This window comes from Leptodactylus fuscus, chromosome 6 (genome assembly GCF_031893055.1).
Source record: "Leptodactylus fuscus isolate aLepFus1 chromosome 6, aLepFus1.hap2, whole genome shotgun sequence".
NCBI classification, from domain to species: Eukaryota; Metazoa; Chordata; class Amphibia; order Anura; family Leptodactylidae; genus Leptodactylus; species Leptodactylus fuscus.
In genome coordinates, this window is record NC_134270.1 from 124,927,175 (window position 1) to 124,953,962 (window position 26,788).

The 26,788-nt window shown below is 42.9% G+C and overlaps 1 protein-coding gene across 3 annotated transcripts; it reads right to left on the bottom strand.

The window, feature by feature from the left end:
- Positions 1 to 795: 795 nt before the first annotated feature.
- WIPF2 (WAS/WASL interacting protein family member 2) lies at positions 796 to 26,788 on the bottom strand. Of its 3 annotated transcripts, XM_075278330.1 has the most exons (10): positions 26,688 to 26,778; positions 21,755 to 21,831; positions 20,340 to 20,366; positions 17,717 to 17,851; positions 16,474 to 16,606; positions 9,118 to 9,246; positions 8,289 to 8,912; positions 7,945 to 8,157; positions 4,701 to 4,802; positions 796 to 4,314 (listed from the first exon to the last, which is right to left on the bottom strand). In XM_075278330.1, exons 4-10 carry the CDS (start codon positions 17,777 to 17,779, stop codon positions 4,274 to 4,276), a joined length of 1,305 nt encoding a protein of 434 aa, XP_075134431.1. In that variant the 5' UTR covers positions 17,780 to 17,851; positions 20,340 to 20,366; positions 21,755 to 21,831; positions 26,688 to 26,778; the 3' UTR covers positions 796 to 4,273. The 3 variants fall into 3 exon arrangements, with proteins under 3 accessions (XP_075134431.1, XP_075134432.1, XP_075134430.1); XM_075278331.1 differs by lacking the exon at positions 20,340 to 20,366; XM_075278329.1 differs by lacking the exons at positions 20,340 to 20,366; positions 21,755 to 21,831 and having other exon boundaries at positions 26,688 to 26,788.

The following is a 26,788-nucleotide window of genomic DNA, read 5'->3' on the forward strand; positions in this document are numbered from 1 at the left end:
AAATGCTGACTTGGGACATCTGTGGCCCGAATTCCTAGCTGTATGCCCCACCTAGATACCATACAATGTCATTAACGTGGGCAAAACGCATGCAATGAAAAACTGGCTTCCAAGTCTTGTAAGGGCAATAAATTACATGTACTTTTTGATGTCTCATTAATTTGGCCACACAGAAAAATGAAGCAACAATGTCACAGATCTGTGATTTAAGCAAACCATATAAAATATGTTCACTATGAATGGTTACTATAATATTTTTTTGTGAATCAGTCCACTACAAACTGTTTTTCCACCTTCAGATTTCCTTTTTTCTCTACGAGCGCTCCCATTGAAGTGAATGGGAAGCGCTCGCATGTGCGGCTCGGAATGAGCCGAGCGCTTATGCCGTGTGACGGGGCCCATAGAGAAAAAAGCACCCCATTCATTTCAATGGGGAGTGCTCGTATGCCGGCTCCCATTGAAATGAATGGGATCTGCTTTATGCGCGCTGATTCTGAACGTGTTTTAACGTTCAGAATCAGTCAGCATATCCGAAGTGTGAATGCACCCGAAGAAAGCAAAGCCATGTTAAAATTCAACTGTTGAAGCCGCCCATTACCCTTATAAACATCTGATCACAGTAATGTAATGTGGGGTGGTATTCAACATCTTCCCTGTTTTAGAGACTGTTGCATATTAGCTGTATGACATTAGCCAGTATTGATCATCATTTATATTCACATCTCAGTTACACAGACAAGTAAAGGTGAAACATTCCAATAAGAGATAATACATTATTTTATATAGATATATTTATATTTTAGTATTATTCAACCATTTTCTCATAGTCCTATTTTACAACATACAAAATAGACTTCAGTATCTATAAGTTCAGATTATTTCAGAGTAAAATATACATTAGAAAAGAATAAGTACCAAATTTGCTCAATGTTTACCCCTTTCTTGCCAATAAGGAAGCAAGGCATTGTGGGCCAGAGCAGTGCATCCTGGGTAATGTATGCACACCACTCTAGGCTTCACAGTAGTGGAGTGTGCATACTGTTAATGCTCTACAGACCACCGCTTTGTGTCCTATTAGCAGCCTATAAAGGTGGAGTAGTGTATAAGCAAGGGGTCTCCGCTCATACCCCAGACTGCAGCTCACAGGCTTGGCTCTTTGGAATATTTTATCTTTAGGCTGCAGGTGGAAACAGGTATATAAAAGAGTTTTCCCAGGTTTTTACACTAAAGACCTGTTCTTAATCTGGAAGTGCACAGTGGTCCAAAATCTGTTGACTTTGGTTGCCCTTCAAATGTTTTGGGGGATCTCCTGACTCTTCGACAATGACAGATATTAGGGGGAATGAGGTTTGGGCAGTTGGATTTCGACTGCCCAATCCTTTTGTTCTCATGGATATAAGTTGCTCTCAGAGTACTCTGACAGCAGCCTCTATTGAAAACACATGCACACTTGGTCATGCCCAACATGCATGTGTATTGGGGCATTGCGGAGGACAAGCGTTCAGTCAATAGTCGTCAAGTGTATGGCCAGCCTTACACCAGGTTCACACCACGGAAAGTGAAGAGTCACCCACTTCAGATTCTACTCCAAGTTCCCGCCCTAAGCATCCCTTGGAAGAAAGCTGAAGCAGAGCTTTGGTGTTCCAGATGCAACGGGGCTAAATCAGCCTCAGTCTCGCGCAGCAGGTTCTACAGTTGTATCAATTGTGGAACCTGCAGCAAGATCAAGAAGGACACTTTTGGGTTTGTTTGATTTTTTTGCAGCTTCCTGAAAAAGCATCATCTGTTACTGCCTCCCATTGAGGAGATCAGGAAGCAGATTCTGGCCAGAATGTCTCGAAATCAGCCGAAAATTCAGTTGAGAGAACTTACACTTATGGCCCATGCACAAAACAGAGTGTGCATGCGAGTCAAGAGCCAATTTTATCACGGAATGCAGTCGGATGATAGAGTACATTCCAGTCTATGGGGCTTCCTGATCCATCCTGTTCCAATGGCATGGATGATTATAGAGTAGGTCCTATTCTACTCAATATTATCGGAACGGATCTGGATGCACCATATATGTGCAGGTTTCACTGAATGCACTAGGATATCACTCAGAGAGTGATCTGACTGCATTTTATTATAAATTCAGACCACAACTCAATGCACACTTGATCGTGTGCATGGTCCCTTAGACTGACAAGGTTTAACTGATGCAAGTACAACCTTCAAGACATTCACTATTCAGTGCAATGACAGCAAATGCACCTTTACTTTGCAGATTAGTGAGGGGGGGTTAACGTAGGTACAAACCCTCACAATCATAATTTGATGGCCTAGCCTAAGACTAGATTGTGAATGTTAACAATTGCTTCAGAGGTTAATCTCTGTGACCACTGACCCTTTTTGTTCATACTTCATAAGGAGCACAGTTGTGTTATATTCCCTGTGATCGTATGGATCAATACAGGAAATGACCAAGGGAAGACCTGCCATTATTGACCAGGCAACGACCAATGCTCCTAAATGGTTAGAAATTTATGTGACCACAAATGTACAGTACATTATCTATCCAAGTTCTTGATATTGCTTTACTTCTGCATCAGCAACCAGATTTCACTAAAGAGTAATTCCCTTTCCTCTAGATCAGGGGTAGGGAACCTTTGGCTCTCCAGCTGCTGTGAAACTACAACTCCCAGCATGCTCCATTCACTTCCATGGGAGTTCCCAGAACAGCAGAGCCAGTATGCATGCTGGGAGTTGTAGTTTTGCAACAGCTGGAGAGCCGTACGTTCCCTACCCCTGCTCTACAGAGAAATCCATTCAATTTAAGGGGTAGGTAAAAAGAATGGAGACTCCTATGCTAATACTGGAATCTGTAGCTGTAAACCACTGCTGAAAATATTCCAAGAGTCAAGCCCCTGTGCAGCAAATCACTGGCACAAAATGTAAACCCCCGATATAAGGCAAATGAATCCCCACAAACCCAAGCAGCACTGGGGGTGTTGGCAGTCATAAACATGCTGCAGCGTAGTGTCGCCAATATCTCCATACACAGATGATAAACATGCTGCAACAGAAAATGACAGTGAATGTCTCTACACGGTGCACTGTATAACAATGCAGAGGTCCTCTGCACCGGTGCTATATGTGCTTTTCTAACTACACGCTAAAAACGTCCAATATCCAGAGTGTGGTCAATTATAAACCTTAGTGTTGTCAGAGTTCATCTACGCATAACCAGGAAGGAAACCGGTAACAAGAGCGCGTTCCTGATACATACGGCTGGCAAGGGATTAATAGTACAGTCACGGTTATTTCAGTAATTGAAAGCATAGGAGAAAAAGACATGGGGCATTTAGGATACAGGTATAAAACATAGGGTAAGATCAAAAAGAAAAGGTGAGGGAAAGGGGATTCCAGTGACCTAAAAATGAAAAACCACTTATGAACAACCCTCTTTTCAACATCTGCATAGACAGTGAAGTGCATAACCACCATAAAATAAAAAATAAAAAAAATTGTTCCCATCACCGTATTAAGCACAAACAACCTCCACTAAAACAAGCCACACTTCTTAGACTCTTTGTAATCCGGTAATTCCAATGCGTTCCTCGGTCACCACGCATGTGTCTTCTCCAGCCATGTTGTACAATTAGCGTTGCTGAAGATTGCAATTTGCATTAAACATGCTCCCAGTTTCAACCACTTGAGGTCAACATCCCGAGTCCGAAACTCCAGTGTCCTGACCCTGCAGCAGCCTGGAAACGGTTGTGCCAGGTCTCTTTGGGTAACAGTTACAAAGTGCATTCTGTGGAGTACGAGGCCTGGGAGTCCTGGGCAACGTCCAGGGAATTTTTATTCAATAGGTTAAGTAATCCTATAGTATATAACAACTGTTCTCCCTTATAGTGTCTACATTGTGGAGTTTTACTTACCCCCAAAAAAAAACCTCTCCTACAAACATAATAAACTATTCAGTTTCTCATGGCATTAGCAAAATTAATCATCTGACAAGTCTGACCAATATAGAATGGAAGGGGCAGGATCACAAGTTTTCTGAATAGACCCAGGAGTTCGAACCACACAATGCCCACTCCCGTGCAAGGTGTGGAGAGGGCGGTGTCAGTGGCAAGGATATGGAATGCATAGACAGGCAGCAGGGGGGCACCCAACTCCTTTTTGTTCACAAATGTTGTCATGCGGGAGCGACCCCACTCTTGTTACAGGTGGGTGGAGAGAAGGAGAGCTGGGGTGAAAAGTCCTGGCAGCAGATACCAATATCATCTCACCTCGGAATGGGTGGCAATGGAGGAGCTCCACGGGTTGCTGAAAAGACAAAAAGTTATACTTGTCAAAGGAAATTTACAACTTCCAGCTCCCATATGTTGATAGAGGGAAGTCCCTCACTCAGAGGGATACCATATATTGTTTAAAAGCAGTTCTTACGATATTTTTTGAAGCAGATTATGTGATGTTTTCTGCCTCACAATAAAACGGAAATCTGCCTCCCATTACATTCAATGGGAAACCTTGGCAGATTTTCTTTCAAGCAAAGTCTTGAAACATCAAATACCAAAAATAACCAAAAACACAAAACTCAGTGTGTGCGCACACTGTAGTTGTTCTTATAGAAATCAATGGACTGTCTGTGAGCAAGGCTATGTGCACACTTTGTCAAGTAACCTTAATGCCTAAAGCTGACCAGGCCTTACCTCTGATTGTTTTACTGGGGTAGATTTTCTGAAAGGGCCTGTAGTCTTCTGGAGCAGGAAACTCATCCACCGAATGGAAGGAATATTTTGATTCAAATTCATCTGTAAAACAATTTCCCAATGACTTGTACATAAATTACATATGATACAATGCACACTGTATATAATATAAAAGAAGGGTTCCACCAGGAGCATTCAAGTAAAGTACTTAGTTTCAACTAAACGTGGTCAGATTTCCTATTTCTATAGGTTCTCCCAGTCATCTCCACTTAACGTCTCAAGCATACAACTCTATTACAACAGAGCAGTAATAGGGCTGGCACAGAGACATCTAATGCCTCTACTCTACCTTCGTATGCCCCTGATTTCTTAAGAGTGTAAAAGGTTTTTCTGTGGCATGCATAGAGGTATTCTCACCCACAAGAATATCTATGAGTCTGAATGAGCAGTTATTGCCATGTATACAGGTAGTGTGGCTCTGCAGGAAGTATACGCTACTTCAATACTGCTCCCTACAGGCTTCACACACACACAGCTCTGCGTGTACAAGAGCCCTAAACTGGACATTAGACACTACATAGATCAAAACTACAGAGCAATAGTACACGTGTGTTGCAAAGAGAAGCTGTTTAATGGCTTCCAAATTTTCCACACTTAGAAACTTGTATATATAGTAATGATGATTCCTCATAGAACTACAAGCGAGTTAGTGCTAAACAACGCACGTACACTTATTCATTCTGAAATATTCACTGCTCCAGTTTTGCCAATACATCCTAAGAAACAAGCTCACAGCATGAACCAGTCATGAGTCACATTTACTTCATTACCATCACTACCAGTAGTACAGCTATGAGCTATGTAGTACAGCTCCCCCTGCTGGTTAATGTGTTCCTAGCATACACCAAAACTTTTCCAATGCATAGGGAAACCTGATATTGCAAAGGCAAAGTGAAAGTACAAACAAAGCAGCTGCACAGGTCAGAGCCCCTGCCCAAACGCAATGGTCACACAATTTTGTAGGTAATACTGGAGATGCACGTGCAAAATCATGCTCCCATGTGTTTAGAAAGCGTGAGAGGGATTTCACCAGTGTGCACCTGCCACTTTGTTGTACATTTCAACAACGATTAGAAGTCATGTGGGTGCTTATGGGAGACCACAGCAAGTTCACACAAAATAGGGTTGAAATAAGACACAAGATCAAGGCATAGGCAAAGATCTGAAATCTGTGCTTGGTACCGTATTTTTGGACTATAAGAGTGCATTTACACTAAGTATACGCTGAGCTGATTCTGAACGTAAAACACGTTCAGAATCAGTGCGTACAAAGCAGTTCCCATTCATTTCAATGGGAGCCGGCATACGTGCGCTCCCCATTGAAACAGCGCCGCACCTACCATGAGGCAACCTGAAGCGACCGCTCCAGGCGGCGCTATGCCAGGGCCCCAGGGAGGGCGGCATTTTTGCATACCTAAGCCAGTCCAGGACAAGCTGTCCTGGACTGGCTTAGCACCGAGCGGTGGATTGGGGAGGCTGCTGGAGCAGCGCTGCTCCAGCGGCCTCCCCTCACGCTAAGGCAGAGAGCAGGTCCTCTCCCTGCCTGCGAACGCCGCCCCCTTTGCTCCGCCACGCCCCCTCCGCTCCGACCCCTCCTCCCGGGAAGGGGGGGGGGGGGGGCAGCTTTCTGTCGTCCGCCTCGGGCAGCGAACAAGGAAGGTTCACCCCTGCATTGAAATGAATGGGTTGCTTTTTTCCCTATTGGTTTCAACGTGATATGCGCGTAATACATTGAAAGCATGGGGGGAGGGGGGGGGGGGGAGCCTCCCATTGATTTCAATTGGGAGTGCACGTATGCCTGCTCCCCTTCAAGTCAATGGGTGCTGCTTTTTACGCGCTCATTCTGAACGTGTTTTTACGATCAGAATGAGCGCAGCGTTTCATCGTGTGAAGGCTCCCTTAGACGCACTTTTTTTCCCCCAAATTTCGGAGGAAAATGAGGGTGCGTCTTATAGTCCGAATGTGGAGGGGGGGGGAGCGGAATTGCAGCATGGCCGCGCGCTACTGCCACCGCTGGTTTTCTGCAGCAGCACGAGTGTGGCAATACTGCAGGCCCTGTGCCGGTGGCTAACACACTCCCCGGCATCCGCTGTTCTATCATAGCGGATGCTGGGTCCGGAGCGAAGGCTCCCCTCCCCCCAAAAAAAGTTTAAAGTTAGCCTTGGGGCTGGTCCCCAACGGCCCCATACCTTTAAAGTTGCAGGCCAGCTCCTGCGCGGCGAGCTTGCAGGAGCCGACCCAGGCCTGTCATCGCTATATTACTATTGCGGCTGGTCTATGACCCTCCGCAATAGTAATGTATAGAATCTCCCATAGACGGCAATACACTAGTATTGCCGTCTATGGGACTTGCAATCAAATGATTGCAGGTTCAAGCCTCCTAAGGGGCACTCATAAAATAGTAAAAAAAAAGAAAAAAAACCTTTAAAAAAATATAATAAAAAATAAAATAAATAAAAGTTCACCTCCTTTCCCTAGAATACATATAAAAGTATAACATTACTGTGAAACATATATACATTAGGTATCCCTGTGTCCGAAAATGCCCGGTCTACTAATATTTTTCCTGTACAGTGAACGTCAAAATCAATAGTGCCAAACCGCCGGGATTTCTCACCGTTTTGCTTCTGATTTAAATAAAAGGTGATCTGAGCAATAGACATTTCCCAAAATGGTATAACTAAAAAGTACACCTGGCCCCACAAAAAAAACCGCTCTATGCGTCCCCGTACAGCTGCAGGGTCACCTGTCAATGTGCCCTTGCAAAACTACAACTCCCATATATTAAATATTTTACCTTTTTTTTTTTTTTGCTTGAAAATTTTTTTCCCCTATTTTTCTCCTCTAAAACCTAGGTGCGTCTTATAGTCCAGTGCGTCTTATAGTCCAAACTAGTCACAAACTCTGCAGCTTATCAGCCAAGGGACCAGGTGTCGAACCCCTGCCAGTCTATACTCCTAAACCTAGGTCAGCAATTTATAAGACACCAGTAACATTTCTGGTAATGCACGAGAGTAGACCAGTCCAAAAGGGAATATAAATATTATATCATCACTGTAAACAGGATTGACAATAATGTATAGCCAGCGCCAATCCAAAAGTGAGATCCTAGCAGGAGGATCACTTAAACATTTTATCCTACAGAGCAAGTAGGAAGTAAAAATGCAAACAGAGCAGATCATACCTGCAAATGATCTCCCAACAGAGATAGAGTCTCGATGTCCATTTCTAACAGGTGGGGGTGGTGGAGGTGGTCCAGAAGGAGTTCGAGAAGGAGGAGGGGGCGGCTTAGCCCGATTTTGTGTTGCATCACTTGTGCCATGCATTCGGTAAGGTGGGGGAGGAGGGGGAGCATCACGACCCCCATTGCGTACTACTGGAGGTGGTGGTGGTGGTGCTGAAAAAGGAATACATGTTAGCAATGCAAATCAGCAACATTACTCAAAAAGTTTTAGGAACAAAAACTTTCCAGTACAAAAACAAAACAAAAAACAAAACACTTGCTGAGTAACGCCGGCATTGCCTCACCTGCTCCTCGAGAAGGGGGGTCTCTTGCAGGGGGTGGTGGTCTGTTACCACCCGGAGACAGATTTGCTGAAGGTGGTGGAGGAGGGGCCAATCCTCGCACTGGTGCAGGTTGCTTACGATGGAGAGAGTTGTGCCGTTGTGGTAGATCTGGAGGCGGCTCATTTATAGGACTTGGTGGCCCATTAACAGAAGGAGGAGGTTGCCTGTAAGGTGGTGGTGGAGGAGGCTGTCCCTGAGAATTAGGGGTCCTCATGTTAATAGGAGAGGGAGGAGGCTTTACAGGAGGAGCAGCAGGGGCCCGATGACCTGGGGTTGGTGGTAAAGGTTTATCCCTACTGTAGGGTTTGGCGTTCTGAGCAGGAGAAGGTGTTGAACTAGCATGTCGTCGCCCAGGAGGTGGAGGAGGAGGGGCAGAGGAACTGTGCTTCATTCCTGGACTAGTGGTATTAGGGGGCCGTGTGAGATCTGGCAAGGATGGCCTGTGAGCTCGTCCAATTTCTGGAGGGGAAGAACGGTTGTTACTGCTGTCAGAGTCATCCTGGGGTACCCCTCCTGAAACAGGGGGACGGGGAGCAGCTGACCTTGTTGAGGAACCCTGAAGAGGAGACCGACCAGATGGGCTTTCTATTATTAAAAATAAAATAAATAAAAGAGGATTTAAAACAAATAATAATTACAAACTCCGGAAACATCTATACAAAAATCATACAGTTCTGAGTATACGAGGACAAGTCACTTCTGAAGTCTGCCAGATCAGTCCAGAAACATTTAGACCAGCAACAAGAGCTTTGATAGAAACGAACAGTAACAAAAATCAATCATCATGTACCTGAGTTATCTTTGGCCCCCACTGGCCTCAGTTTGGGAACACCTCCTTGGAAGAGGCCTCCTTTCGGTTGCAATGCTCCTCCACCAGGTGGTCCAAACCCAGGACCACCACCACCAGAACTTTTAGCTTCTGTAAAACATTACAGCAGTTGTATGACTTTGTAAGATGCAACACAAGGCAATGGAGTAAATTTAATTAGTGTAAATTTAGAAAAGTAATCTGAAACTGCACCAGATTTATCACAGTGGCCGATGCTGGATGTATCCTTTACACTCTCTAAGCTTTGTTTATACCACCTTTAAATTAGCTTACTTTGAGTCAGAATTTTTACATCAATTTTTGGGGCATCATGACAAATTAAGGTTACACCACCATTTTCAGAGAATCTACATCCATGTGTATAACAATTCACTGACGGGTAATTTACTCAGTATTATAAGTATCACAGAAAGAGTAAATCTAAAATATAACTTTTAATGATATTTAAGATAAAAAAACAAAAAGAAAAAACCCCAAATGTGTAATAAAAATGTGAGACAAAGTGTGTATCTATATATATATATGCACCCAGTCTGATGGTATCCGGGTGTACTGATGCACTTCTCTCACACAGTCACCAATGGTCAAAATTTAAATCACCCAATATTGGATGATATATCGTGCATGGGGAGGTGGGTGTAACCCACTAGCAAACACCTAGTATATGCTTGGCTAGAGCACCAAGATGTCCTCCCCAATATTGTCAATTCTGGGATATATGGTATAAAGCACTGCAGTCAAAAGCACACATATGATATCCAATTGTACAGGGACACACTGTCTATAGTTCCCCAATCAAGCTAGCAATGCTCTATACTGACGGTGTTATCTGTCTATTAAACACGCTGGACTTGCATGACTGTGTATATGGCAAAGCCTAGTGTTTGATATCTGGCATGCCCGCAGACATTACATGCTTATCTGCCCATTAAAACTATCCCTGAATTCTTCTAATAGATAAGTTGGAGAGGAACAAAAGGTGCAATAGCAAATGGTCTATGTGATGCTATATCAGTCTATCCCCATGCACGAAAAACAACTCCTCTACGATATACATAGCTCCTCAGGAGGATGATAAATAGAGAACCTATGATGATTGCAGTTACAACTGCACTTCCTGCACCCTTGATGGTAGGGTGCAGTACTAAAAAGCTCTGCCCCATGTGTATAACAAGTTGAGTTTTTTCCTAAACTATACGTGCCACATTATACCAAAGATGCGCCATGTTTACATCAGTATCTAGATGTAACCACAGTAATAAATCTGAGCCAATAGAGGGCGCATGCTCATAAAACAGTTAGGGGGTATTTACACATTTTCGACAGATCTGTCCAAATCAGTGGCAGATCCTGGCCAGATTCTGATGGTATCTCAGATCATCATACAGATAAAATGCAGTCTCGTCTTTCATATGACACCAAAATCACTGTTCTAAGTAACTCTGTTGTCCTACTTTATTAGAGGCCGTACTCTCTATACAAAAGGAGAATCCAATCAGAGAAACAAAGCAAAAAATATATAGGGAACAGAAGTGAATTTCAGCACAGGCTTTCACAGAAAAGTGAAAGCCAAAATCTGAGAGTAATTACAATATTAACCCCTTCCCGCCGATGGCATTTTTTGATTTTCGTTTTTGACTCCCCTCCTTCAAAACCCCATAACTTTTTTATTTCTCCGCTCCCAGAGCCATATGAGGTCTTAATTTTTGCGGGACAAATTTTTCTTCATGATGCTACCATTAATTATTCTATATAATGTACTGGGAAGCAGGAAAAAAATTCAGAATGGGGTGGATTTGAAGAAAAAATGCATTTCTGCGACTTTCTTACGGGCTTTGGTTTTACGGCGTACAAAATGACATGTCCCCTATATTCTGTGTTTCGGTACGGTTCCAGGGATACCAAATTTATATGGTTTTATTTACATTTTGACCCCTAAAAAAAATTCCAAAACTGTTAATTTTTTTTCTAAAAGTCGCCATATTCCGACGGCCATAACTTTTTTATACGTAAGGGTCATTCCATATCAAGTGATCCAAATAGGAATATTTTTTTTACCTGACGTCTTTAGATTTTTTTTATTTTTATTTTTTATGAAGTACAACTTAAGCTAATTACAAATAAAAAGTTTTGAATTTTTTTCTTCATCAGTTAATTTTTTATAGACTTCTAAAGTTTTAAAAAAGTGTGAATTTTGGCCTGGTATGGCTTTACATTTTTTAACATATCTTGGGCTAGAATTAAGATAAATAGGTGGGAGAGGCATCATTTTTCTCAGAGCGGTACCGGCTTTCATTTGATATGTCACAAGACGATATTTCTTTATATTTTGTTTTGGAGAAATCAAATTCAAAATTTTGATGCGCAATTGTGAAAAAAGCGTATGTTTTAAAATTGTGAAAAAATGCATTTGTGTTACTTGTGTTCTTGGTTATATTTGTACAGGTTTTCAACTTGGGACCAAATTGGGATCAATTATTTTTTTTTTTATTTTTATTTTTTTTAAGCCTTGAATCATCTGATTTTATGTTTGTGTGAGCTTCTTCCTTTTTTCTTTTCAAATTACAACTTGCTGAATTCAATATTTATATGCAACAATAAAAAAACATAAAAAACAAATACTGTAAGTGCCAGAACAAATACATCTTATCATCAGAACACAACTTGTTCAGCATTTTCAACCTGAATGCATTGAACAAACCAAAAGAAAAAAAGCTGCTCATATCCTCAAGTGCGATTTTCTAAATAGTCTCATCCTAATTATATGTTAACAAGAGTACAAGAACCAATATTTAGGCTATTCACGCATATGTGGGGCTCATACAGCAAAATTTTGCTGATAGAGCCCCTTTAAACACACACACCAATATTGTACACAGACTCCCTTGATGCCTGTGTAGAGACTACTGTTTGATCAAGAGTGAACATGGCCAGGCCTGTTAGGACATGAAAGTTCTGAAGCTCTGTCTGACTTCCTGACTCTGCGGTGGACAGATACTTCACATGACTGACAGAGTTGCTGGCCTGTCATCTGCTCTGCATTCACTGTCTACCCCTGTTCATTCTCAGGTTGAGCACTAACAAAGCTTTCTCCTCTGTCCTCTCCTGCTTCTAAGCTGTAACATAATAAAATAATACAGTGATATCTAAAAATAATGGATTATTTGGTAAATTATATGTTGCACACCTAATGAGTTGACACTGGTGTGGTTGGGGGGTATTAACGTTCATCTGTAATCATAAGGGACATGCATCAAACATGGAGATTAGGACCTCCCTTCTTCTTGTTATCTGAGGTGCACTACAATAAGTGTCCTTCCATACTACCTAGTAATTGTACATTAGCATCAAGTCCTCAGTCATTCCTTACATCAGTGACTGCATCAACATATACTGAGCAATGCAATATGAGAACATAACAACATGACTTCTGTATTACCGTATTTTTCGGACTAGAAGACGCACTTTTTTTCCCCAAAATTTGGGGGGAAAAGAAGGGTGCATCTTATAGTCTGAATGTGGCGCCTGGCACCCGCTGTAATAGAGAGGCGGAAGCCGGCAAGTGATAGACGCCGGGGCCTGAGACATCGCGGCGCTTCTCTGCCCTGCATGAAGCCAGCAGCTGCAGGGGCGATGCTATTCCGCTCCTCCGTCCCCCCGCCGCTGGCTTCATGCAGGGCAGGGCAGCGATGTCTCAGGCCCCGGCACCTGTGATGGAGTCTATCCCTCCCCGGCATCCGCCTCTCTAGTACAGCGGATGCCGGGTCTGCAGTCTGTATCAGCGGCCTCTTCTCCCCCGGGGCCGGTCCCCACCGGCCCCGTACCTGTAAAGTTGCAGGCCAGCTCCTGCGCGGCGATATCGCAGGAGCCGACCTGTTCGGGTGACAGCCGGGAGCCTAATGAGGCTCCCAGGCCTGTCACTGCTGTATATTAGTATTGCTAAAGCTTTAAAAATATATAATAAAAATATGAAATAAAAATATGAAATAAATAAAAGTTCTGAATCACCTCCTGTCCCTAGAATCCTATTAATATTATAAATGTGAAAGTTTGTGAGTTTGGATGTTTGTGGGTTTGTGTGTTTGGATGTTTGGATGTTTGTTCCTCAATCACGCAAAACCCGCTCGACCGATTTGGCTGAAAGTTTCCACAAACATAGTTAATACACTCGATTGCGCAATAGGCTACTTTTCGTCACAACAGCGCACATATGTTTGTGCCAGGACCCCCACAAAATCCAAACTCACACCACCATCTCTGCAATCTCACACACTTTGGACCATAGCAAGCCACAAAATTCATATTGCCCTCTGGAGCCTAGCCCCTAACCCCACACAATCAGGTGTTTATCAGAATCAAAAGAGTGAAAAAACAGCGGTTTGGCACTTTCGACTATTTTTCCCCGCTACGGCGTTTACCGAACAGGAAAAATATTTTTATAGATTTGTAGAGCGGGCGATTTCGGACGCGGGGATACCTAACATGTATATGTTTCACAGTTTTTAACTACTTTTATATGTGTTCTACGGAAAGGGGGGTGATTTGAACTTTTAATTCTTTTTATATTTTTTTATATTTTTTTTTTTTACTTTTTTTTTTATTTTTTTTTTTGCATTTATTAGACCCCCTAGGGGTGTTGAACCCCAGGGGGTCTGATCACTAATGCAATGCATTACAATGCTAATGCATTGCAAAAAAGCATCCTTTCTTTTGCAGGCTGCATAGACCAGCCTGCAAAAGAGAGGATTTGCAGACAAGCCTGGGAGCCTGTACAAGGCTCCCGGCTGTCATGGCAACGGGACGTCAGCCCTGGAGCATGCTCCAGGAGCCGGCGATCCTGGCCAAAATGGCGCCGGAGGCGCCTTTGATCGCAGCGCCAGAGGGGTTAATGCCTCCGATCGGTCCGGGACCGAGGCATTAAAGACGGTTGTCTACTGCTTAAAGCAGTAGACACCTGGCGGCTATGGCGGTCGCCATAGTTACAGACCCGACATGCACCGTACTATTACGGCGCATGTCGGAAGGGGTTAAAGCAGTTACACCATAGAGAATAATTATGCTTTATGATCAATAGGGGTCTGACAGCTAAGACTCCACCAATTCTGAGAACCCACTGGTCAAGTATTCTATGGATAACTGATAAACACTTTTTAAGGCATAACCCCTTTAAGTCATATGTGTCTCATGTGGATGTAGCTTTGGCATGTGCTCCGTTTTCAACATGAAAAATATCTACAGTACATAACACTAAAAAACTAACAGTCATTTGAATTGCGTCTATCCAATAGTATTAGAACCCATGAAGTCATATTACAGCTTGGTGTAAAGGCCATTTATTGTGGCCATTGTACTGCCATATTTTAAGAACAAACACAGATCTCTAAAAAATTCACATTAGTCAGACATGCACCATTCAGATATTTATCCTTTATCCTGTGGAGAGGGGATAAATATTCTTTGAGGCATAAAATGATTGTGCATTTTGAAATCCAATTGCTCATTCGTCATCTCTCCCCACACCAGCCATCAGTGGAGAGTTGGGAGTGCCGCCATATTCATTAGAGTTTGCCCTGCATTGACAGGTTTGTTCAATTGAGTTCACCAAGTAAGGCCAATATGCCTGACCATTATGCCACAGGATAAAAGGTAAAATGTCTCATCTTAGTCCAGCTCCTCTCTGAATGAAAGTAATGATAGTCATGCATGTATGATGCACTCCATTCAACTATATAGGATGGCCAGAGATAGCTGACAAACAGTGCTCCATTATCTCCAGCAATTCCATACTGCAGAATGCAGAGAGGAGCAATACCCTGGCTTGCAGTGGGGTCCTAGCAGTCAGATGCCCCCGATTTGGACACTTATTCAATAGCCTGTGAATAAAGAATAAGTGTCTATAGTGAAACAACTGCTTTAAAGTGGACCTTTCAAGGTCCGGGGCACAGGCAGTTCTATATACTGCTGGAAAGCCAACAGTGCGCTGAATTCAGCGCACTGTCGGCTTTCCCGATCTGTGCCCCGAGTAAAGAGCCCGGTCCTGGTACCGTAGTGCTTTACAGTCAGAAGGGCGTTCCTGACAGTCAGATACATCCTTTTGTACAAGCAGCACCAATAGCGCTGTATAGTATGAGCGGGGAGGAACGCCCCCTCCCCTCCTGATAATACTTGTCTATGAACGAGCACTGTGAGCAGAAGGAGGGGGCTTTCCTCCCCGCTCTCACAGTACAGTGTGATAGGCGTTGCTTTGAAGAAGGACGTACCTGACTGACTGTCAGGAACGCCCTTCTGACTGTAAAGAGCTATGGTACCGATAGCTCTTTACCCGGGGCAAAGATCAGGAAAGCCGACAGTGTGCTGAATTCAGCTCACTGTCGGCTTTCCAGCAGTAAATAGAACTGCCTGTGCCCCGGAGCATGAAAGGTCCTCTTTAAAAAGTCTTCCATCACCAAATTCACTTTTAAATAACTTAAATGCTATTGTAGTGGCTGTTAACGACAAATGTATGGCACATGGTCATAATCAGTTTAAGATTCTAAACATGATAAATATTAGATACTATTTATCTACTACTACACCACTTCAGTGAACAGTTTATTTTGCCTGTCAGCCCAAAAATGGTTCAGCCGCAGACGACCGCCTGAAGACACTCCCTTCCGACTAGGCCCATTCATTTGGGCCTAATCTGGAGCGGAGTTACGCGACTGGATGCAGATGCACTGTACCGGCATCCAGTCACAGCTACCCGTATATTGGACCAGAATCTGAGGCGGCCTCCAGGTCACATTCCGATCCAAAATACCCCGTGTGAACCCGGCCTAACTGTAACAGGCATCCTATTAGATGCTGCCTCCATCAGAATATAATAGCTATTCACACATGGCAGAAGCACTGATGGGGGGGTTCATTAGGCTCTTCTGCTGCCATGATACCCCACCAGCACCCTACAACTGCGATGCGGATGTGCCAAGTGCGGTGGTAGTGCCTCTGTCATTATCTTTGGTCCCAGCAAATATTCCCAGAAGCACCTGCAGTGGATTGTCTCATGGAAGTAACTACACACCTATCTATACTAAGACAGTACTTAAATGAACATACAAATATGTCCAAATTCAGGAAAGGGTTAAACCATCCCTTTTAATGTTTTTTTCCTCAATAATTCTGTACTATAAGTTACATGAGGAAAGTACAGAGTTCAGTAAAATGTACTACACACACATTTTCTATCAGTCAATATTTATACAGAAAGGGAGTGGATAGAGATTACATGAACATTTCCTGCTCCTCACAATTCTTACATACTGGTCACACAATACGTACTTTCCAAAACTGGGGCACTCCGGTCATTCACTGCAGTGGTCTTCTTTAGTTTGGCTCCTTTACAGATATCATTGAGAAGAGCTCCACGGCCTCTCTGCTCATCACGGGAAAGCTTTGGGGGCTCTGTGTTAGCCTATGGGCAAAGACCAAGGACAGAATTGTACAGTGTCAATAGTAACACACTTTATCCTCATATTCTATCAAAGTGATGACATGCAGCTTGCCAGATAAATCAGGAGTTCCTGAATACTGGTAAAATACCTGCCAAGGCATGGAGAATGTCCAATGTGATATAATCAATCCTAAGATAACCAAATTGTAAGTTTCCATTAGTGGAAAGGACATAAGATGCAACGGACATCAAGAAATGAGGCGAGGCAAGCTTCTAATACAAAACCTTCAGTAAATACCCTGCATACATCTTCTTTTCCACCTTCATTTATTTATTTTGTAGGGGGTGGTACAATAAGTGTAAAAAAAAAATCCACTTTACAGTATTGGTCTAATTTGCAAATTGACATCAATAAGAGAGTCAGACCTGCATCAATCAGGAGAACGGGGGAATTCTGTTCCTATTTCTGAATAGAGCAGAGGTCCGGCAGCACACACAGCTATATTCTTTTCAGTTAGCGCGGACACAGCTACCCCCAGAACTCCCATTAAAATTAAAGGAGTGTTGTGCAGACCAGCCTAACCACCACTCTATCCACAACGGGGGACAAAATACCCCCATTCTCCTAATTGGTGGGGGTCTGAGAAGGGAATATCTCCGGGGCCACAAGGTGGCTCAGTGGTTAGCACTGCAGCCTTGCAGCGCTGGAGTCCTGATGTTCAAATCCTGCCAAGGGCATAAAACCATCTGCAAGGAGTTTGTATGTTCTCCCCGTGTTTGCATGGATTTCCATCCCATATTCCAAAGACATACTGATAGGGAAAAATGTACATTGTGAGCTCTATGTGGGGCTCACAATCTGCATTAAAAAAAAAAAAAAAAAAAGAAGGGACTATCTCCTTTAAGCCAGAGCAGGTTTACCTTCATTAAAGCAAGTCTGGATTAGTGCCAGAACAAGGCCTTTAGAAAGAATATGTCAGTCTCTTGATCTTTATCCCATTTACTAAGAGTTCCAATAACGGCCATATTTGTAGACACACGGGTTTTATGATTGGAGTAGCACAGAGGTTAGCACTACCAGTAAGCAGTCCTAGATACTGAGGTCATGGCAGCTTTGTTATATGCACCTACCTGGGAGAAGGTCGGAGGGGGAGGAGGTCCTGGTGGGGGTGGTGGAGGGGGAGGGATAGGCATCTTTCCGGAAAATAACGGATCTTTGCTGACTTCTGCAACCAGCCCCTACATGGGGTGGGAACCACACGAATCCTGAATTGAAGAAGAAGTATAGTCACATGAAAATTGAGATCATACTACTGTAGAGAGAAGAAAGGCAGGATATACAAGGATATAACAGTCTATATTCTGTGAATGGAGTAGACACAGCAGCTATGCAAAGATGTAAGAATACATGTCCTGTATATACAAAAATGCAATTTTGCAGTGCACTATAACTTAACCTTTCAAGCTCCTCTGTAGTTTTCCATGGTCCCCAATCACTTGCCATTGAGAATCTGATGCCAGATTTTACACAAAGTGATAGAAAACCATGGTGACCTGAAGCAAGGAAGTATTAAGATTCAAAAGGGGTTAGCCAGTTTCTGGGGGAAAAAAAGAAAAAAAAAAATTGTAAAATTAAAAAGAAAATGAACAAAAAATACCCATTTCTTCTACCTTTTACCAATCCAGCGCAGAAGCTCCGCCTGACTTATGTGGTAGACAGGACCACTGCAGATCAACCACGAAAACCATGATGCCAATGATACAACATTGGACAGCCAAGGCTGCTGATTGGCGGCAGAGGTCACATGTCAGACACCACAAGAGCTGCAATGGAGGAGATGAATTGTATTTTTTCTATTAATATTTGTGGCTGTTTTGGGGGGGGGGTTTTTTTTTAGAAACTGAAAAATCAGATTACCATAGAGAAAAATTCCTCTATGTAAGGGCATACGCAGATCATTAAAAAAAAAATCTGGAGTGTCTGTTCTAACAGTAAACAGGAAATGGTGGGAAAAAAATTAGAAAGGAGAATTCTTTCCCAATAAGATGTGAACTTTAGCACATGTAATGACAAGTATCTCTATTACTGCTTGGAGGAAGTGCCTGAAAGGCATCAATGAAACCGCGATGTACACAAGCATATTACAACGCTGTTTTATCTCCTATTCCTCTTATAGCTCCCATTGCAAACACTGTCCTTTTAGCCAAAGCTTCACTCCCGGTAACTCCCAGCGCACTAGGCATCTTCTGACTAGTAAACGGATGACTAGTTTAACAGAAATATTTGTTTCAGTAAACACTAGTGCCCCCCTTCCTTGGAACGTGTCCTTTGTACTTCCTCCATTATGCCTCCTGGATATGAAAAGTATTTGACAACTGGGTGTTACCATTTCCGGTTTCAGTGAGCATGAAACTGCCCAATCAGTACAGACTGACAAGAGGAACAGTAAGAGGGACAATACCGCTCAGTTGTCATTTAATTCTAACATTTCCAGCAGGGATAACTGAGGAATGGCACAGATGATCTAGAATTATTTAACGGAGAATACAACAAAGTGCTGAAATTGACATTTCAGAAGTCGAGATAAGACATCTATAAGAAGGTGCGAGTACAATCTGAGCTGGTGGCCATTACTATGATGATGTGGCAATGACTAATTTATGTTTTTCTTTTTTGCCACCCATATTTTGTACACGTGGATTATGTAGATCCGATTATCTTTAGTGCATATAATTATTAATTCCGTACCAATGTCTGCTATTGTAAAGGGCATAGCGTGCACTCGCCTCCAAAATAACACAAGTATCAAAGGTAAAAGAAAGCAGTGTAGGGTGGCAGGAAAAAAATGAAACGGTTATTAATAGCTACCCACTTATGTTCTGTTCACACATGTACTTCAGTAATGAGCATCATCACTCCTATAAGAACAACAGAAACCTCAGAAGAATCTCAATAGATATTACTATAAAAATCTATAGGGTCTTGCAGCAGTTTAAAAGGGTTTTTGGGGCTAAAAATATTGATGACGTATCCTAAGAATAGGTGATGAATATCAGATTAGTGGGGGTCTGACACCCGACATAGTCATAGATCTGCTGTTCTCAGCAGTGGATACACAGAACGGAGAAGGCAGCAGACAGCTCTGTTCTGTGTAGTGGTCAGACGGGGCAGATCAACTTGCATTTCTTTGAATAGGACCTAAGCTAGAGACAGTGCTATTCTTAATGTTTCAGCTGCTGAAAACAGCCAATTGTGGGGGCGCTGGGTCTTTCGATCAGACAAATTGGATATTAGGGACCTATGGTTAGAATAGGTCATCAATATTTTTAGTTCAGAAAACCCATTTAAGATGTCCAAACACCATCAGCAGTGCTTTTTTGGCTAACAGTTATACTTACAGGCTCCCCCATACACACTCAGGTTGTCCTAATTCGCACACCAAGCATGTATGAGGAAGTCTGAAAGAATAAACTGTCTGCACACGAGCATCGGCAATGGCTACTGAAGTCGTATGAGCGCCTTTTGGCCACGCTAAGGTGGCGGTGGCTCTGGTGATCACGTTATTGCTAGGTTAATGTGGCATTTTCCCGCTTTCCCCCCAGAATGAGTATATGAAGTACCAAACATGACAGTTTTGTCACCTTGTACTGGTAAAGTGTCTTCTATATATGTTTAGTAAACAGTAAAAACCAGGAATGAGAAGAGAACGTGCAAAGAAGTTGACTATAAAAGGGGATGGATTAAGGGCCTCACCTTAAATACACAGATCTGGAACATGGCCTGAAAGCAGACAATAAATGGAAGAACCAAGTGAACAGCTAAAAGGGCAAGCAACATCTACTAAGATAATAGTTTCAAGTGACATATTTAATGGTTTACAGGGAGAATTAATGAATTTACATACATGTCCAATTTCTTATGAAAACACAGTGTTTTACATTACCTACAAAGTGGATGGGATTTTGGCCAATCCTATCCAGATTTTGCAGAAAAAAAAAAAATCCATAGCAGAAATGGTGTGAATACGAAAACGTGTGAATGATTGTAAGTTGTAGCGTGTCAAATATAACTACTGGAACACTGGTGTGCTCTGTATAGGTATAATAAGGACCCACATTGTGGAAAAGCTGATTTTTTTGTTAGAGATTTTGAGAACCTTTTTCAGCTAAAGCCAGGGAGTATCAAAGTCCTCAAATAGTTGCCTTTTTGGCCATCTAACTGTTATAAGCCGATGGCTGGTGTAACACTGGAAGGAATGTATATCTCACCCAGGTTGCTCAGATGGGTGTGATGATGGAAATCCAGAGAGTTTGTATGTAATTTTAATGATAGAATCCCTTTAAGTGCTGTGCACTGGGCTGGATTTTTAGGGAAAGGCAGGTAGGCTGGTAGTGGGACTTGCCATTCCAGTCCCTCCAGTCCTCACCTTGTGGACACTCCTGAAGAAACGCAGCTGTCTGGGATTGTCCTTATTAGTGGGGAATAAGAAGTCTGGGGTTTATTTTATGCTTTCTTCTGTGCTGCATATACCAATGTGTTTTTGGAGTGAATCAGCCACGGTGTCCGTCTCGTGCAGCACGCTCTGGACTGGGCCCATTCATTTGGGCCTAATCCTGAGCGGAAAGCCGCGACAAGATGCCGTGCAGTGCTCCAGCATCCCGTCGCAGCAGCCGAGACGGAGTGTGCACACGCGGAATTGTGTGTGAACTAAGCCATATCAGAGCTGTACATTGGAGGATACTACCAGCATATAGTAGCTGTGGCATGAACAATGAAAAAGATACATTACATGAGATGTGCTGTAGTTATCATAGATGGACAGTGGTATTCAGACCACAAGAAGAAAATTCCCTTCGCCATATTGGCAGCTGTTGCCCATGGTTAGGGATAAACCTCAAAGCTTAAAGTCGTTTGATTTTCTGGCAATATTTGTGCCATCAATGCTTTTTGGAATATATTTTATTAAATTTGGGCTCCTTTTTGTGAAATCCTGTGCTTATTCTTTCTCTGTATACTGCTTTTACTATGTGTACGTATGGTCTGACTCTTGCACAAGGCAGGGAATCCTATGGATATTATACAACCTATTTCCATTGAGATCAATTGAAAACACAGTTGGGATTGGAAGCCGCTGGATATAAAGTTGCCAGTCCCATCTGTTTGCTCACCTTATGGTTCCTCTGAAAATTTTCTGAATAGAACTGCAGTTTTGGGGTCACATGAGAACCTCAGCCCCTCTGTACACCTAGTGAAAGCAGTGAACAGATTCAGCTCAATACATGGGAAAGCATAATAGAAAGATTTTACAGAAATGATCCAAAATTAATTAATAAAAGTATATTACGAAATGTATTAGTGACACAGTACTGACAGTTAAAGAGGACCTTTCATGTCCTCGGGGCACATGCGGTTTTATATACTGCTAGAAGGCTAACAGTGTGTTGAATTCAGTACACAGTCGGCTCTCCCGTTATTTGCCCTGGGGAAAGAGATATCGATGCTGTTAGTTTCAGAACCGATCTCTGCCCACAGTCAGAAGGTATTACTGTAAGTCTAGCGTCATCGTTGTGAGGAACGCCTTCCCTCACTGTACTCATCCATAGCCCTGTATATTCAATATAGTGCATTTCTTACGTTGTCGCTGAGCTATGAGGAACGACACCTCTCCCCAGCACAAGGGGGGGTACAGGGTTCCTCAAAGCCCAGCGATAATGCTAGACTGTCAGGAACACCCTCCTGGCAGTGATCGGGGCTGAAATTAAGCCTGTAGGAACAAAACGGGAATGCCAACATCGCACTTAATTCAGCGCACTGTCATCTTTCTAGCGGTATATAAAACCTCATGTGCATGAGGTCATGAAACATCCTCTTTAAGTTGGTCAAAAGACTAGTTGATCTTTGAAGACTTCTAGCACCCTGCTGTGTTTTGCAGAGGACCTGCTTATACATAAAGTATATCCACCTCGGGGAATGCACTAGTAAACTTATTTCCCAGATGACCCCTCTAAAGACATACAATTCAACAAAAACTGGGAATTTAGAGGTACCCAAAGATAACAAACCCATGAAATGCAGACAGTATCTAGAACAGCAAAGAGGGAGATACTGGAAGTACAAGGAAAATGTGACATCTTAAACAGTAATGAATGCAAGCCTGACTGATCCAAGGTTACTACTGTACTCAGCGATTCCTAGGAGGCTCTCCAACCATCCATATAATACTATAGTACTGACAACATTGTAATACAATAAGTAACCCAGGATTGTGCCAGGACACTTTTACTTTGGTCATTGCACATACCATCCTAGGGATTCACTTCCTGCACATCAAACACTCGACCCGTATACAGATAGAACAGTCATGCCAGTCATTGCTGTCATATTACAGATACCAGGCTGTGTACATTACTACATAACTATCGCCTCCATCTCTTCACTATTTCCTGTATTGTGACCTCCCCGTTCAGGAAAAGAAATTCCACAAAAGTGTATCACACCTTCCCAACCAAGCCGGATATCCATTATAAGAAACCACAAGTGTGTAGATGGGAAATTCCCTTTCATTTTATCTTTGCCCTTACCTTAAAGAGGTTGTTCAAGCAAAAATGGACAACGCTTTACAAGAAAAAAAAAAAAAAAAAAAAAAAAGCATACACTCTGCCCTTGCTGGTCCAGTGTCCACTCCATGCTGCTCAAGCAGCGTCTTCTGGTCACATGACCGCTGAGGCCAATCAGTGAAGGGCCTTCAATATCACTACCTGTGACATCATGGGTCCTCTTCCTGAGGCCAATCATCGGCTTCAGCGGAACCCCAGAGTAGACCCGGTGGACGCCGATGGAGCACAAGAACCGTCCTGCTGGATCTTGCTGCGGATGATTCAGTCGCAGATTCCACGGCTCAAGACCCTCTGCCAATTGAGCCCATTCATCTGAGTTTGATGCCAGCAGTGCCACAATGGAAGGCCGATGCCCTGCACTGGTGTTTTGTCGTAGCTAGACCGCAGTGGAATTTCTCTTCATTTTCCGCCACATGAACATACACCTTAGTGCTGCAGTTTTTGAAAGAAAGTAGCCATGTTTTTCTAAACTCCTTTAACAAACTGCCAAAAAAGGAGAATTTGAGGACTAAAGTCGACCATATAGAATGGGTGAACATCAGCCGAAACCACTCACTTCAGTGGAACGGCCTACCATATAATGTCTACAGCAGCATCCCAACTCTGTCCAAATGTAGACACCAGGGGAAAAGGATTGTACCTAAGTCTTTGTTCTCATTGGGCATAAAGTTATCCTATTTCCTGCCCCCATTTCAGGTCTATGGAAGGGGTTTTGAAGAACAGCCATCAGTCGACCATATATCTATCCTGGATGGCTGTCTTTATATTTACCAATGTCTATTTTAGACAGGTTCCTTTAAATACAGAAGCCATTAGAATGTCCCTGGGGCAGCAGTCAGCGGTGGATCCAAAGATGCAGCAGCTCAGATTTTTTCTGGACAATCCACATTTTTAAAGGTTTTGTACTTTCCTTCCAGTAAGTTATGTAGCAGAGCTATGCAGTCACACCCGGAGGCTCTGCTCCCCTATCATACCTTACTAGAAGGCTGGGTGAGGTAGCAATGCAAAAACACTACTCTCCTCATTAAACACAGCCGAACAATAACTCCTAGAATGTCTTAATGCAAGTTTTTCATTCACCACAGAAGTAAATGGAAAATTGCTTGCCAACGGCTTATCCCCTATGGAATTTGAGAATCATATAGGGTAGAAGTTGCTACCAAGCGCACATTTTCATAGCCATTGCGGCATGAGCTGGCCCCATGCAATGCTGTGTCTGGGACAGTCACCTAATGTCAGATGTCACACGTGTGACTAAGCCAGAGCAGAATACATCTGCATGTACATATCTATAAAGCAATAGGAATGATGTTACTTGGTCACAATCGTCGGCACACTGACTACTGCTGACAACTCAGAGAATCATCTTCCTGGATTTCTCTACCCACGAAGGGCAATTCCATCTTTAGTCATCTTCTGACATACCTCTGTATCATCCGCTGGTATATGCACCTTTACCCACAAAAAGAAACCAAGCAGGGCGGGTGGTGGGATTTAGTAAAGCACCCTACCCTGTCCTGCTTTGGAATGACCATGTGTTCAGTGGAAGGGCTTTTATCCCTTCTGTGGATTGGGGAGGGGGTGCCGTTTCTAGATTCTGCACTTCTAATTCGTTTTCTGTCAAATCTGCTAAGTGTTCTTCTGGCAGAAGTGTGAACACAACCATAAACTCCCTAGAGCTAATTATATACTACACTTATCTATTCTCAACAACCCTCTGTGAACTAAACAGCTCCTGACCAATACATTTTACCTATGCTAATACCTTGTTGTCAAGTGTCAAAAACTGACAATTTATGCTGATGACGTACTTCGCTTCCAGGGGATTGTCTACATCATGTGCAATTGTAGCAAACACTCAGCTATAAGCAGGACAAGGCCACAATGCAGCAGGGCCAAAACTACTTGTCCACAGCCTGACCAACTACTTCATAAATGGCTGCCTGCCATGGTTAGATGCAGTAAAGATCCTCTAATTCCTATAAAAGAAAATATGCAATAAACTATACATCCAATTATACAACATTAATCTACCATATCATTAAAATCATTTTAATTTAGCTTTTTGGTTTGTTTTTTTTACCCACTCCAACAACCTAGTTTTTTTAGCCTTTAGCTCAGGTATCGGCAACCTACAGAATGCTGGGAGTTGTAGTTGACCACAGCTGGACTGTCACAGGTTTCCAAAACCTGCTCTAGATGTAAAAAAGAAGATTTCCATTCAATCACAGCAAGCAAAAATAATGCAAAATAAATAAATAAAAGTATTAAAAAGTTGCAGAAATTACATAGTGATCAAGTGTTACTTCTATAAAAGGTTAAGGCTCCACATTAGTGGAAAAGCTGCTTTTTTTGTTGTTTCAGAATTGTGTATTTGTTTTTTTTCGCCAAAACCAAGAGTGTATTGAGCGCGAATAAGAGCACGAAGATATAATATGTAAGAGCTTCTTTTATATATCCTATTCCTTTCAAAGTAAAAAATAAAAATAAAAAAGTTTTTCTGCAACTTGGGGCCTTATCCAATGAATACCCCCCCAAGATATTTGAGTCTTTCTATTACTATTGTGCTGTTCCTCAGTTATTCCTCTTAGAAACCTAGGAGTAAGTTTACCAGGTGTTACCGTTCTCTTGCCAAAGGGGTGTGTCCTGACAAATCTGATACTGTCAGCACCGACTGGACATAGTCAGGGTGTTAATAACATACTCTCGGCTGGTCACACCCAGATGTCCACTTACTGAGCGAGGATTACGCGCCCCCCATGTTAGTAATATCTGACAAGGGATTTAGCCAATATTTCAGGGTATTGATCTCTGAACATCCATCTGATCAAGGGAACTCTCCATATCCATAGACAGATGTATAGGACAAGTAAATCTATAGTGTAGTCAGGCTAGACTGCTGGCTGTCACACCTGTATACAGACGTGTCATGAGGCCAGCACAGATGTCACATACAATAGAGATCATACAGAGGAGCAAGGGGTTTCCTAATTCAAAAAACATCTATGAAAAAAAAATAGTAACTTGTCTCCAGAAATGGCTGATAACAGCGAGCAATAAATCGGATTAGAGTACATAGAAAATACACTAAGTAGTATTGTAATATAATGCAGTGCACCACCACAGGTCTCAGCAGCCAATCACATGTAAGTGGGACCTCCATATATTTATTAGAAACAAGAAGCGAAAGGAAGGGTTTGAAGTGGAAGCACAAGTGCCAGCACACCCCTCCTGACAGAGCACGCTGGGACTTGTAGTTCCTCAGCACACGGCTGCCAGTGACTGCAGTTCTAGTCACCTGTGCCATCCAGGTGCCGTGATTTCCAGGGCAGCGCTGCTTGTCATCCACAATGTGTATGCCCACAGCCTAGACACGTCCCACACTGCAATTCACTGCACTGCTGCCTTAAACAGCGCTTCCCTCCCGCTGGCCGCCTGACAACAGGCCTGCGGCTCTCCGTACACCACCTCTCTGCCCCCTTACCCTCTCTCCGCTGCTCCCTCCGGTTTCCGGTCTCCCCGGTCTCCGACAACCCGGAAATACAACCAACAGCTCCCTCCACTAGCACAAAATGGAGTCACCGC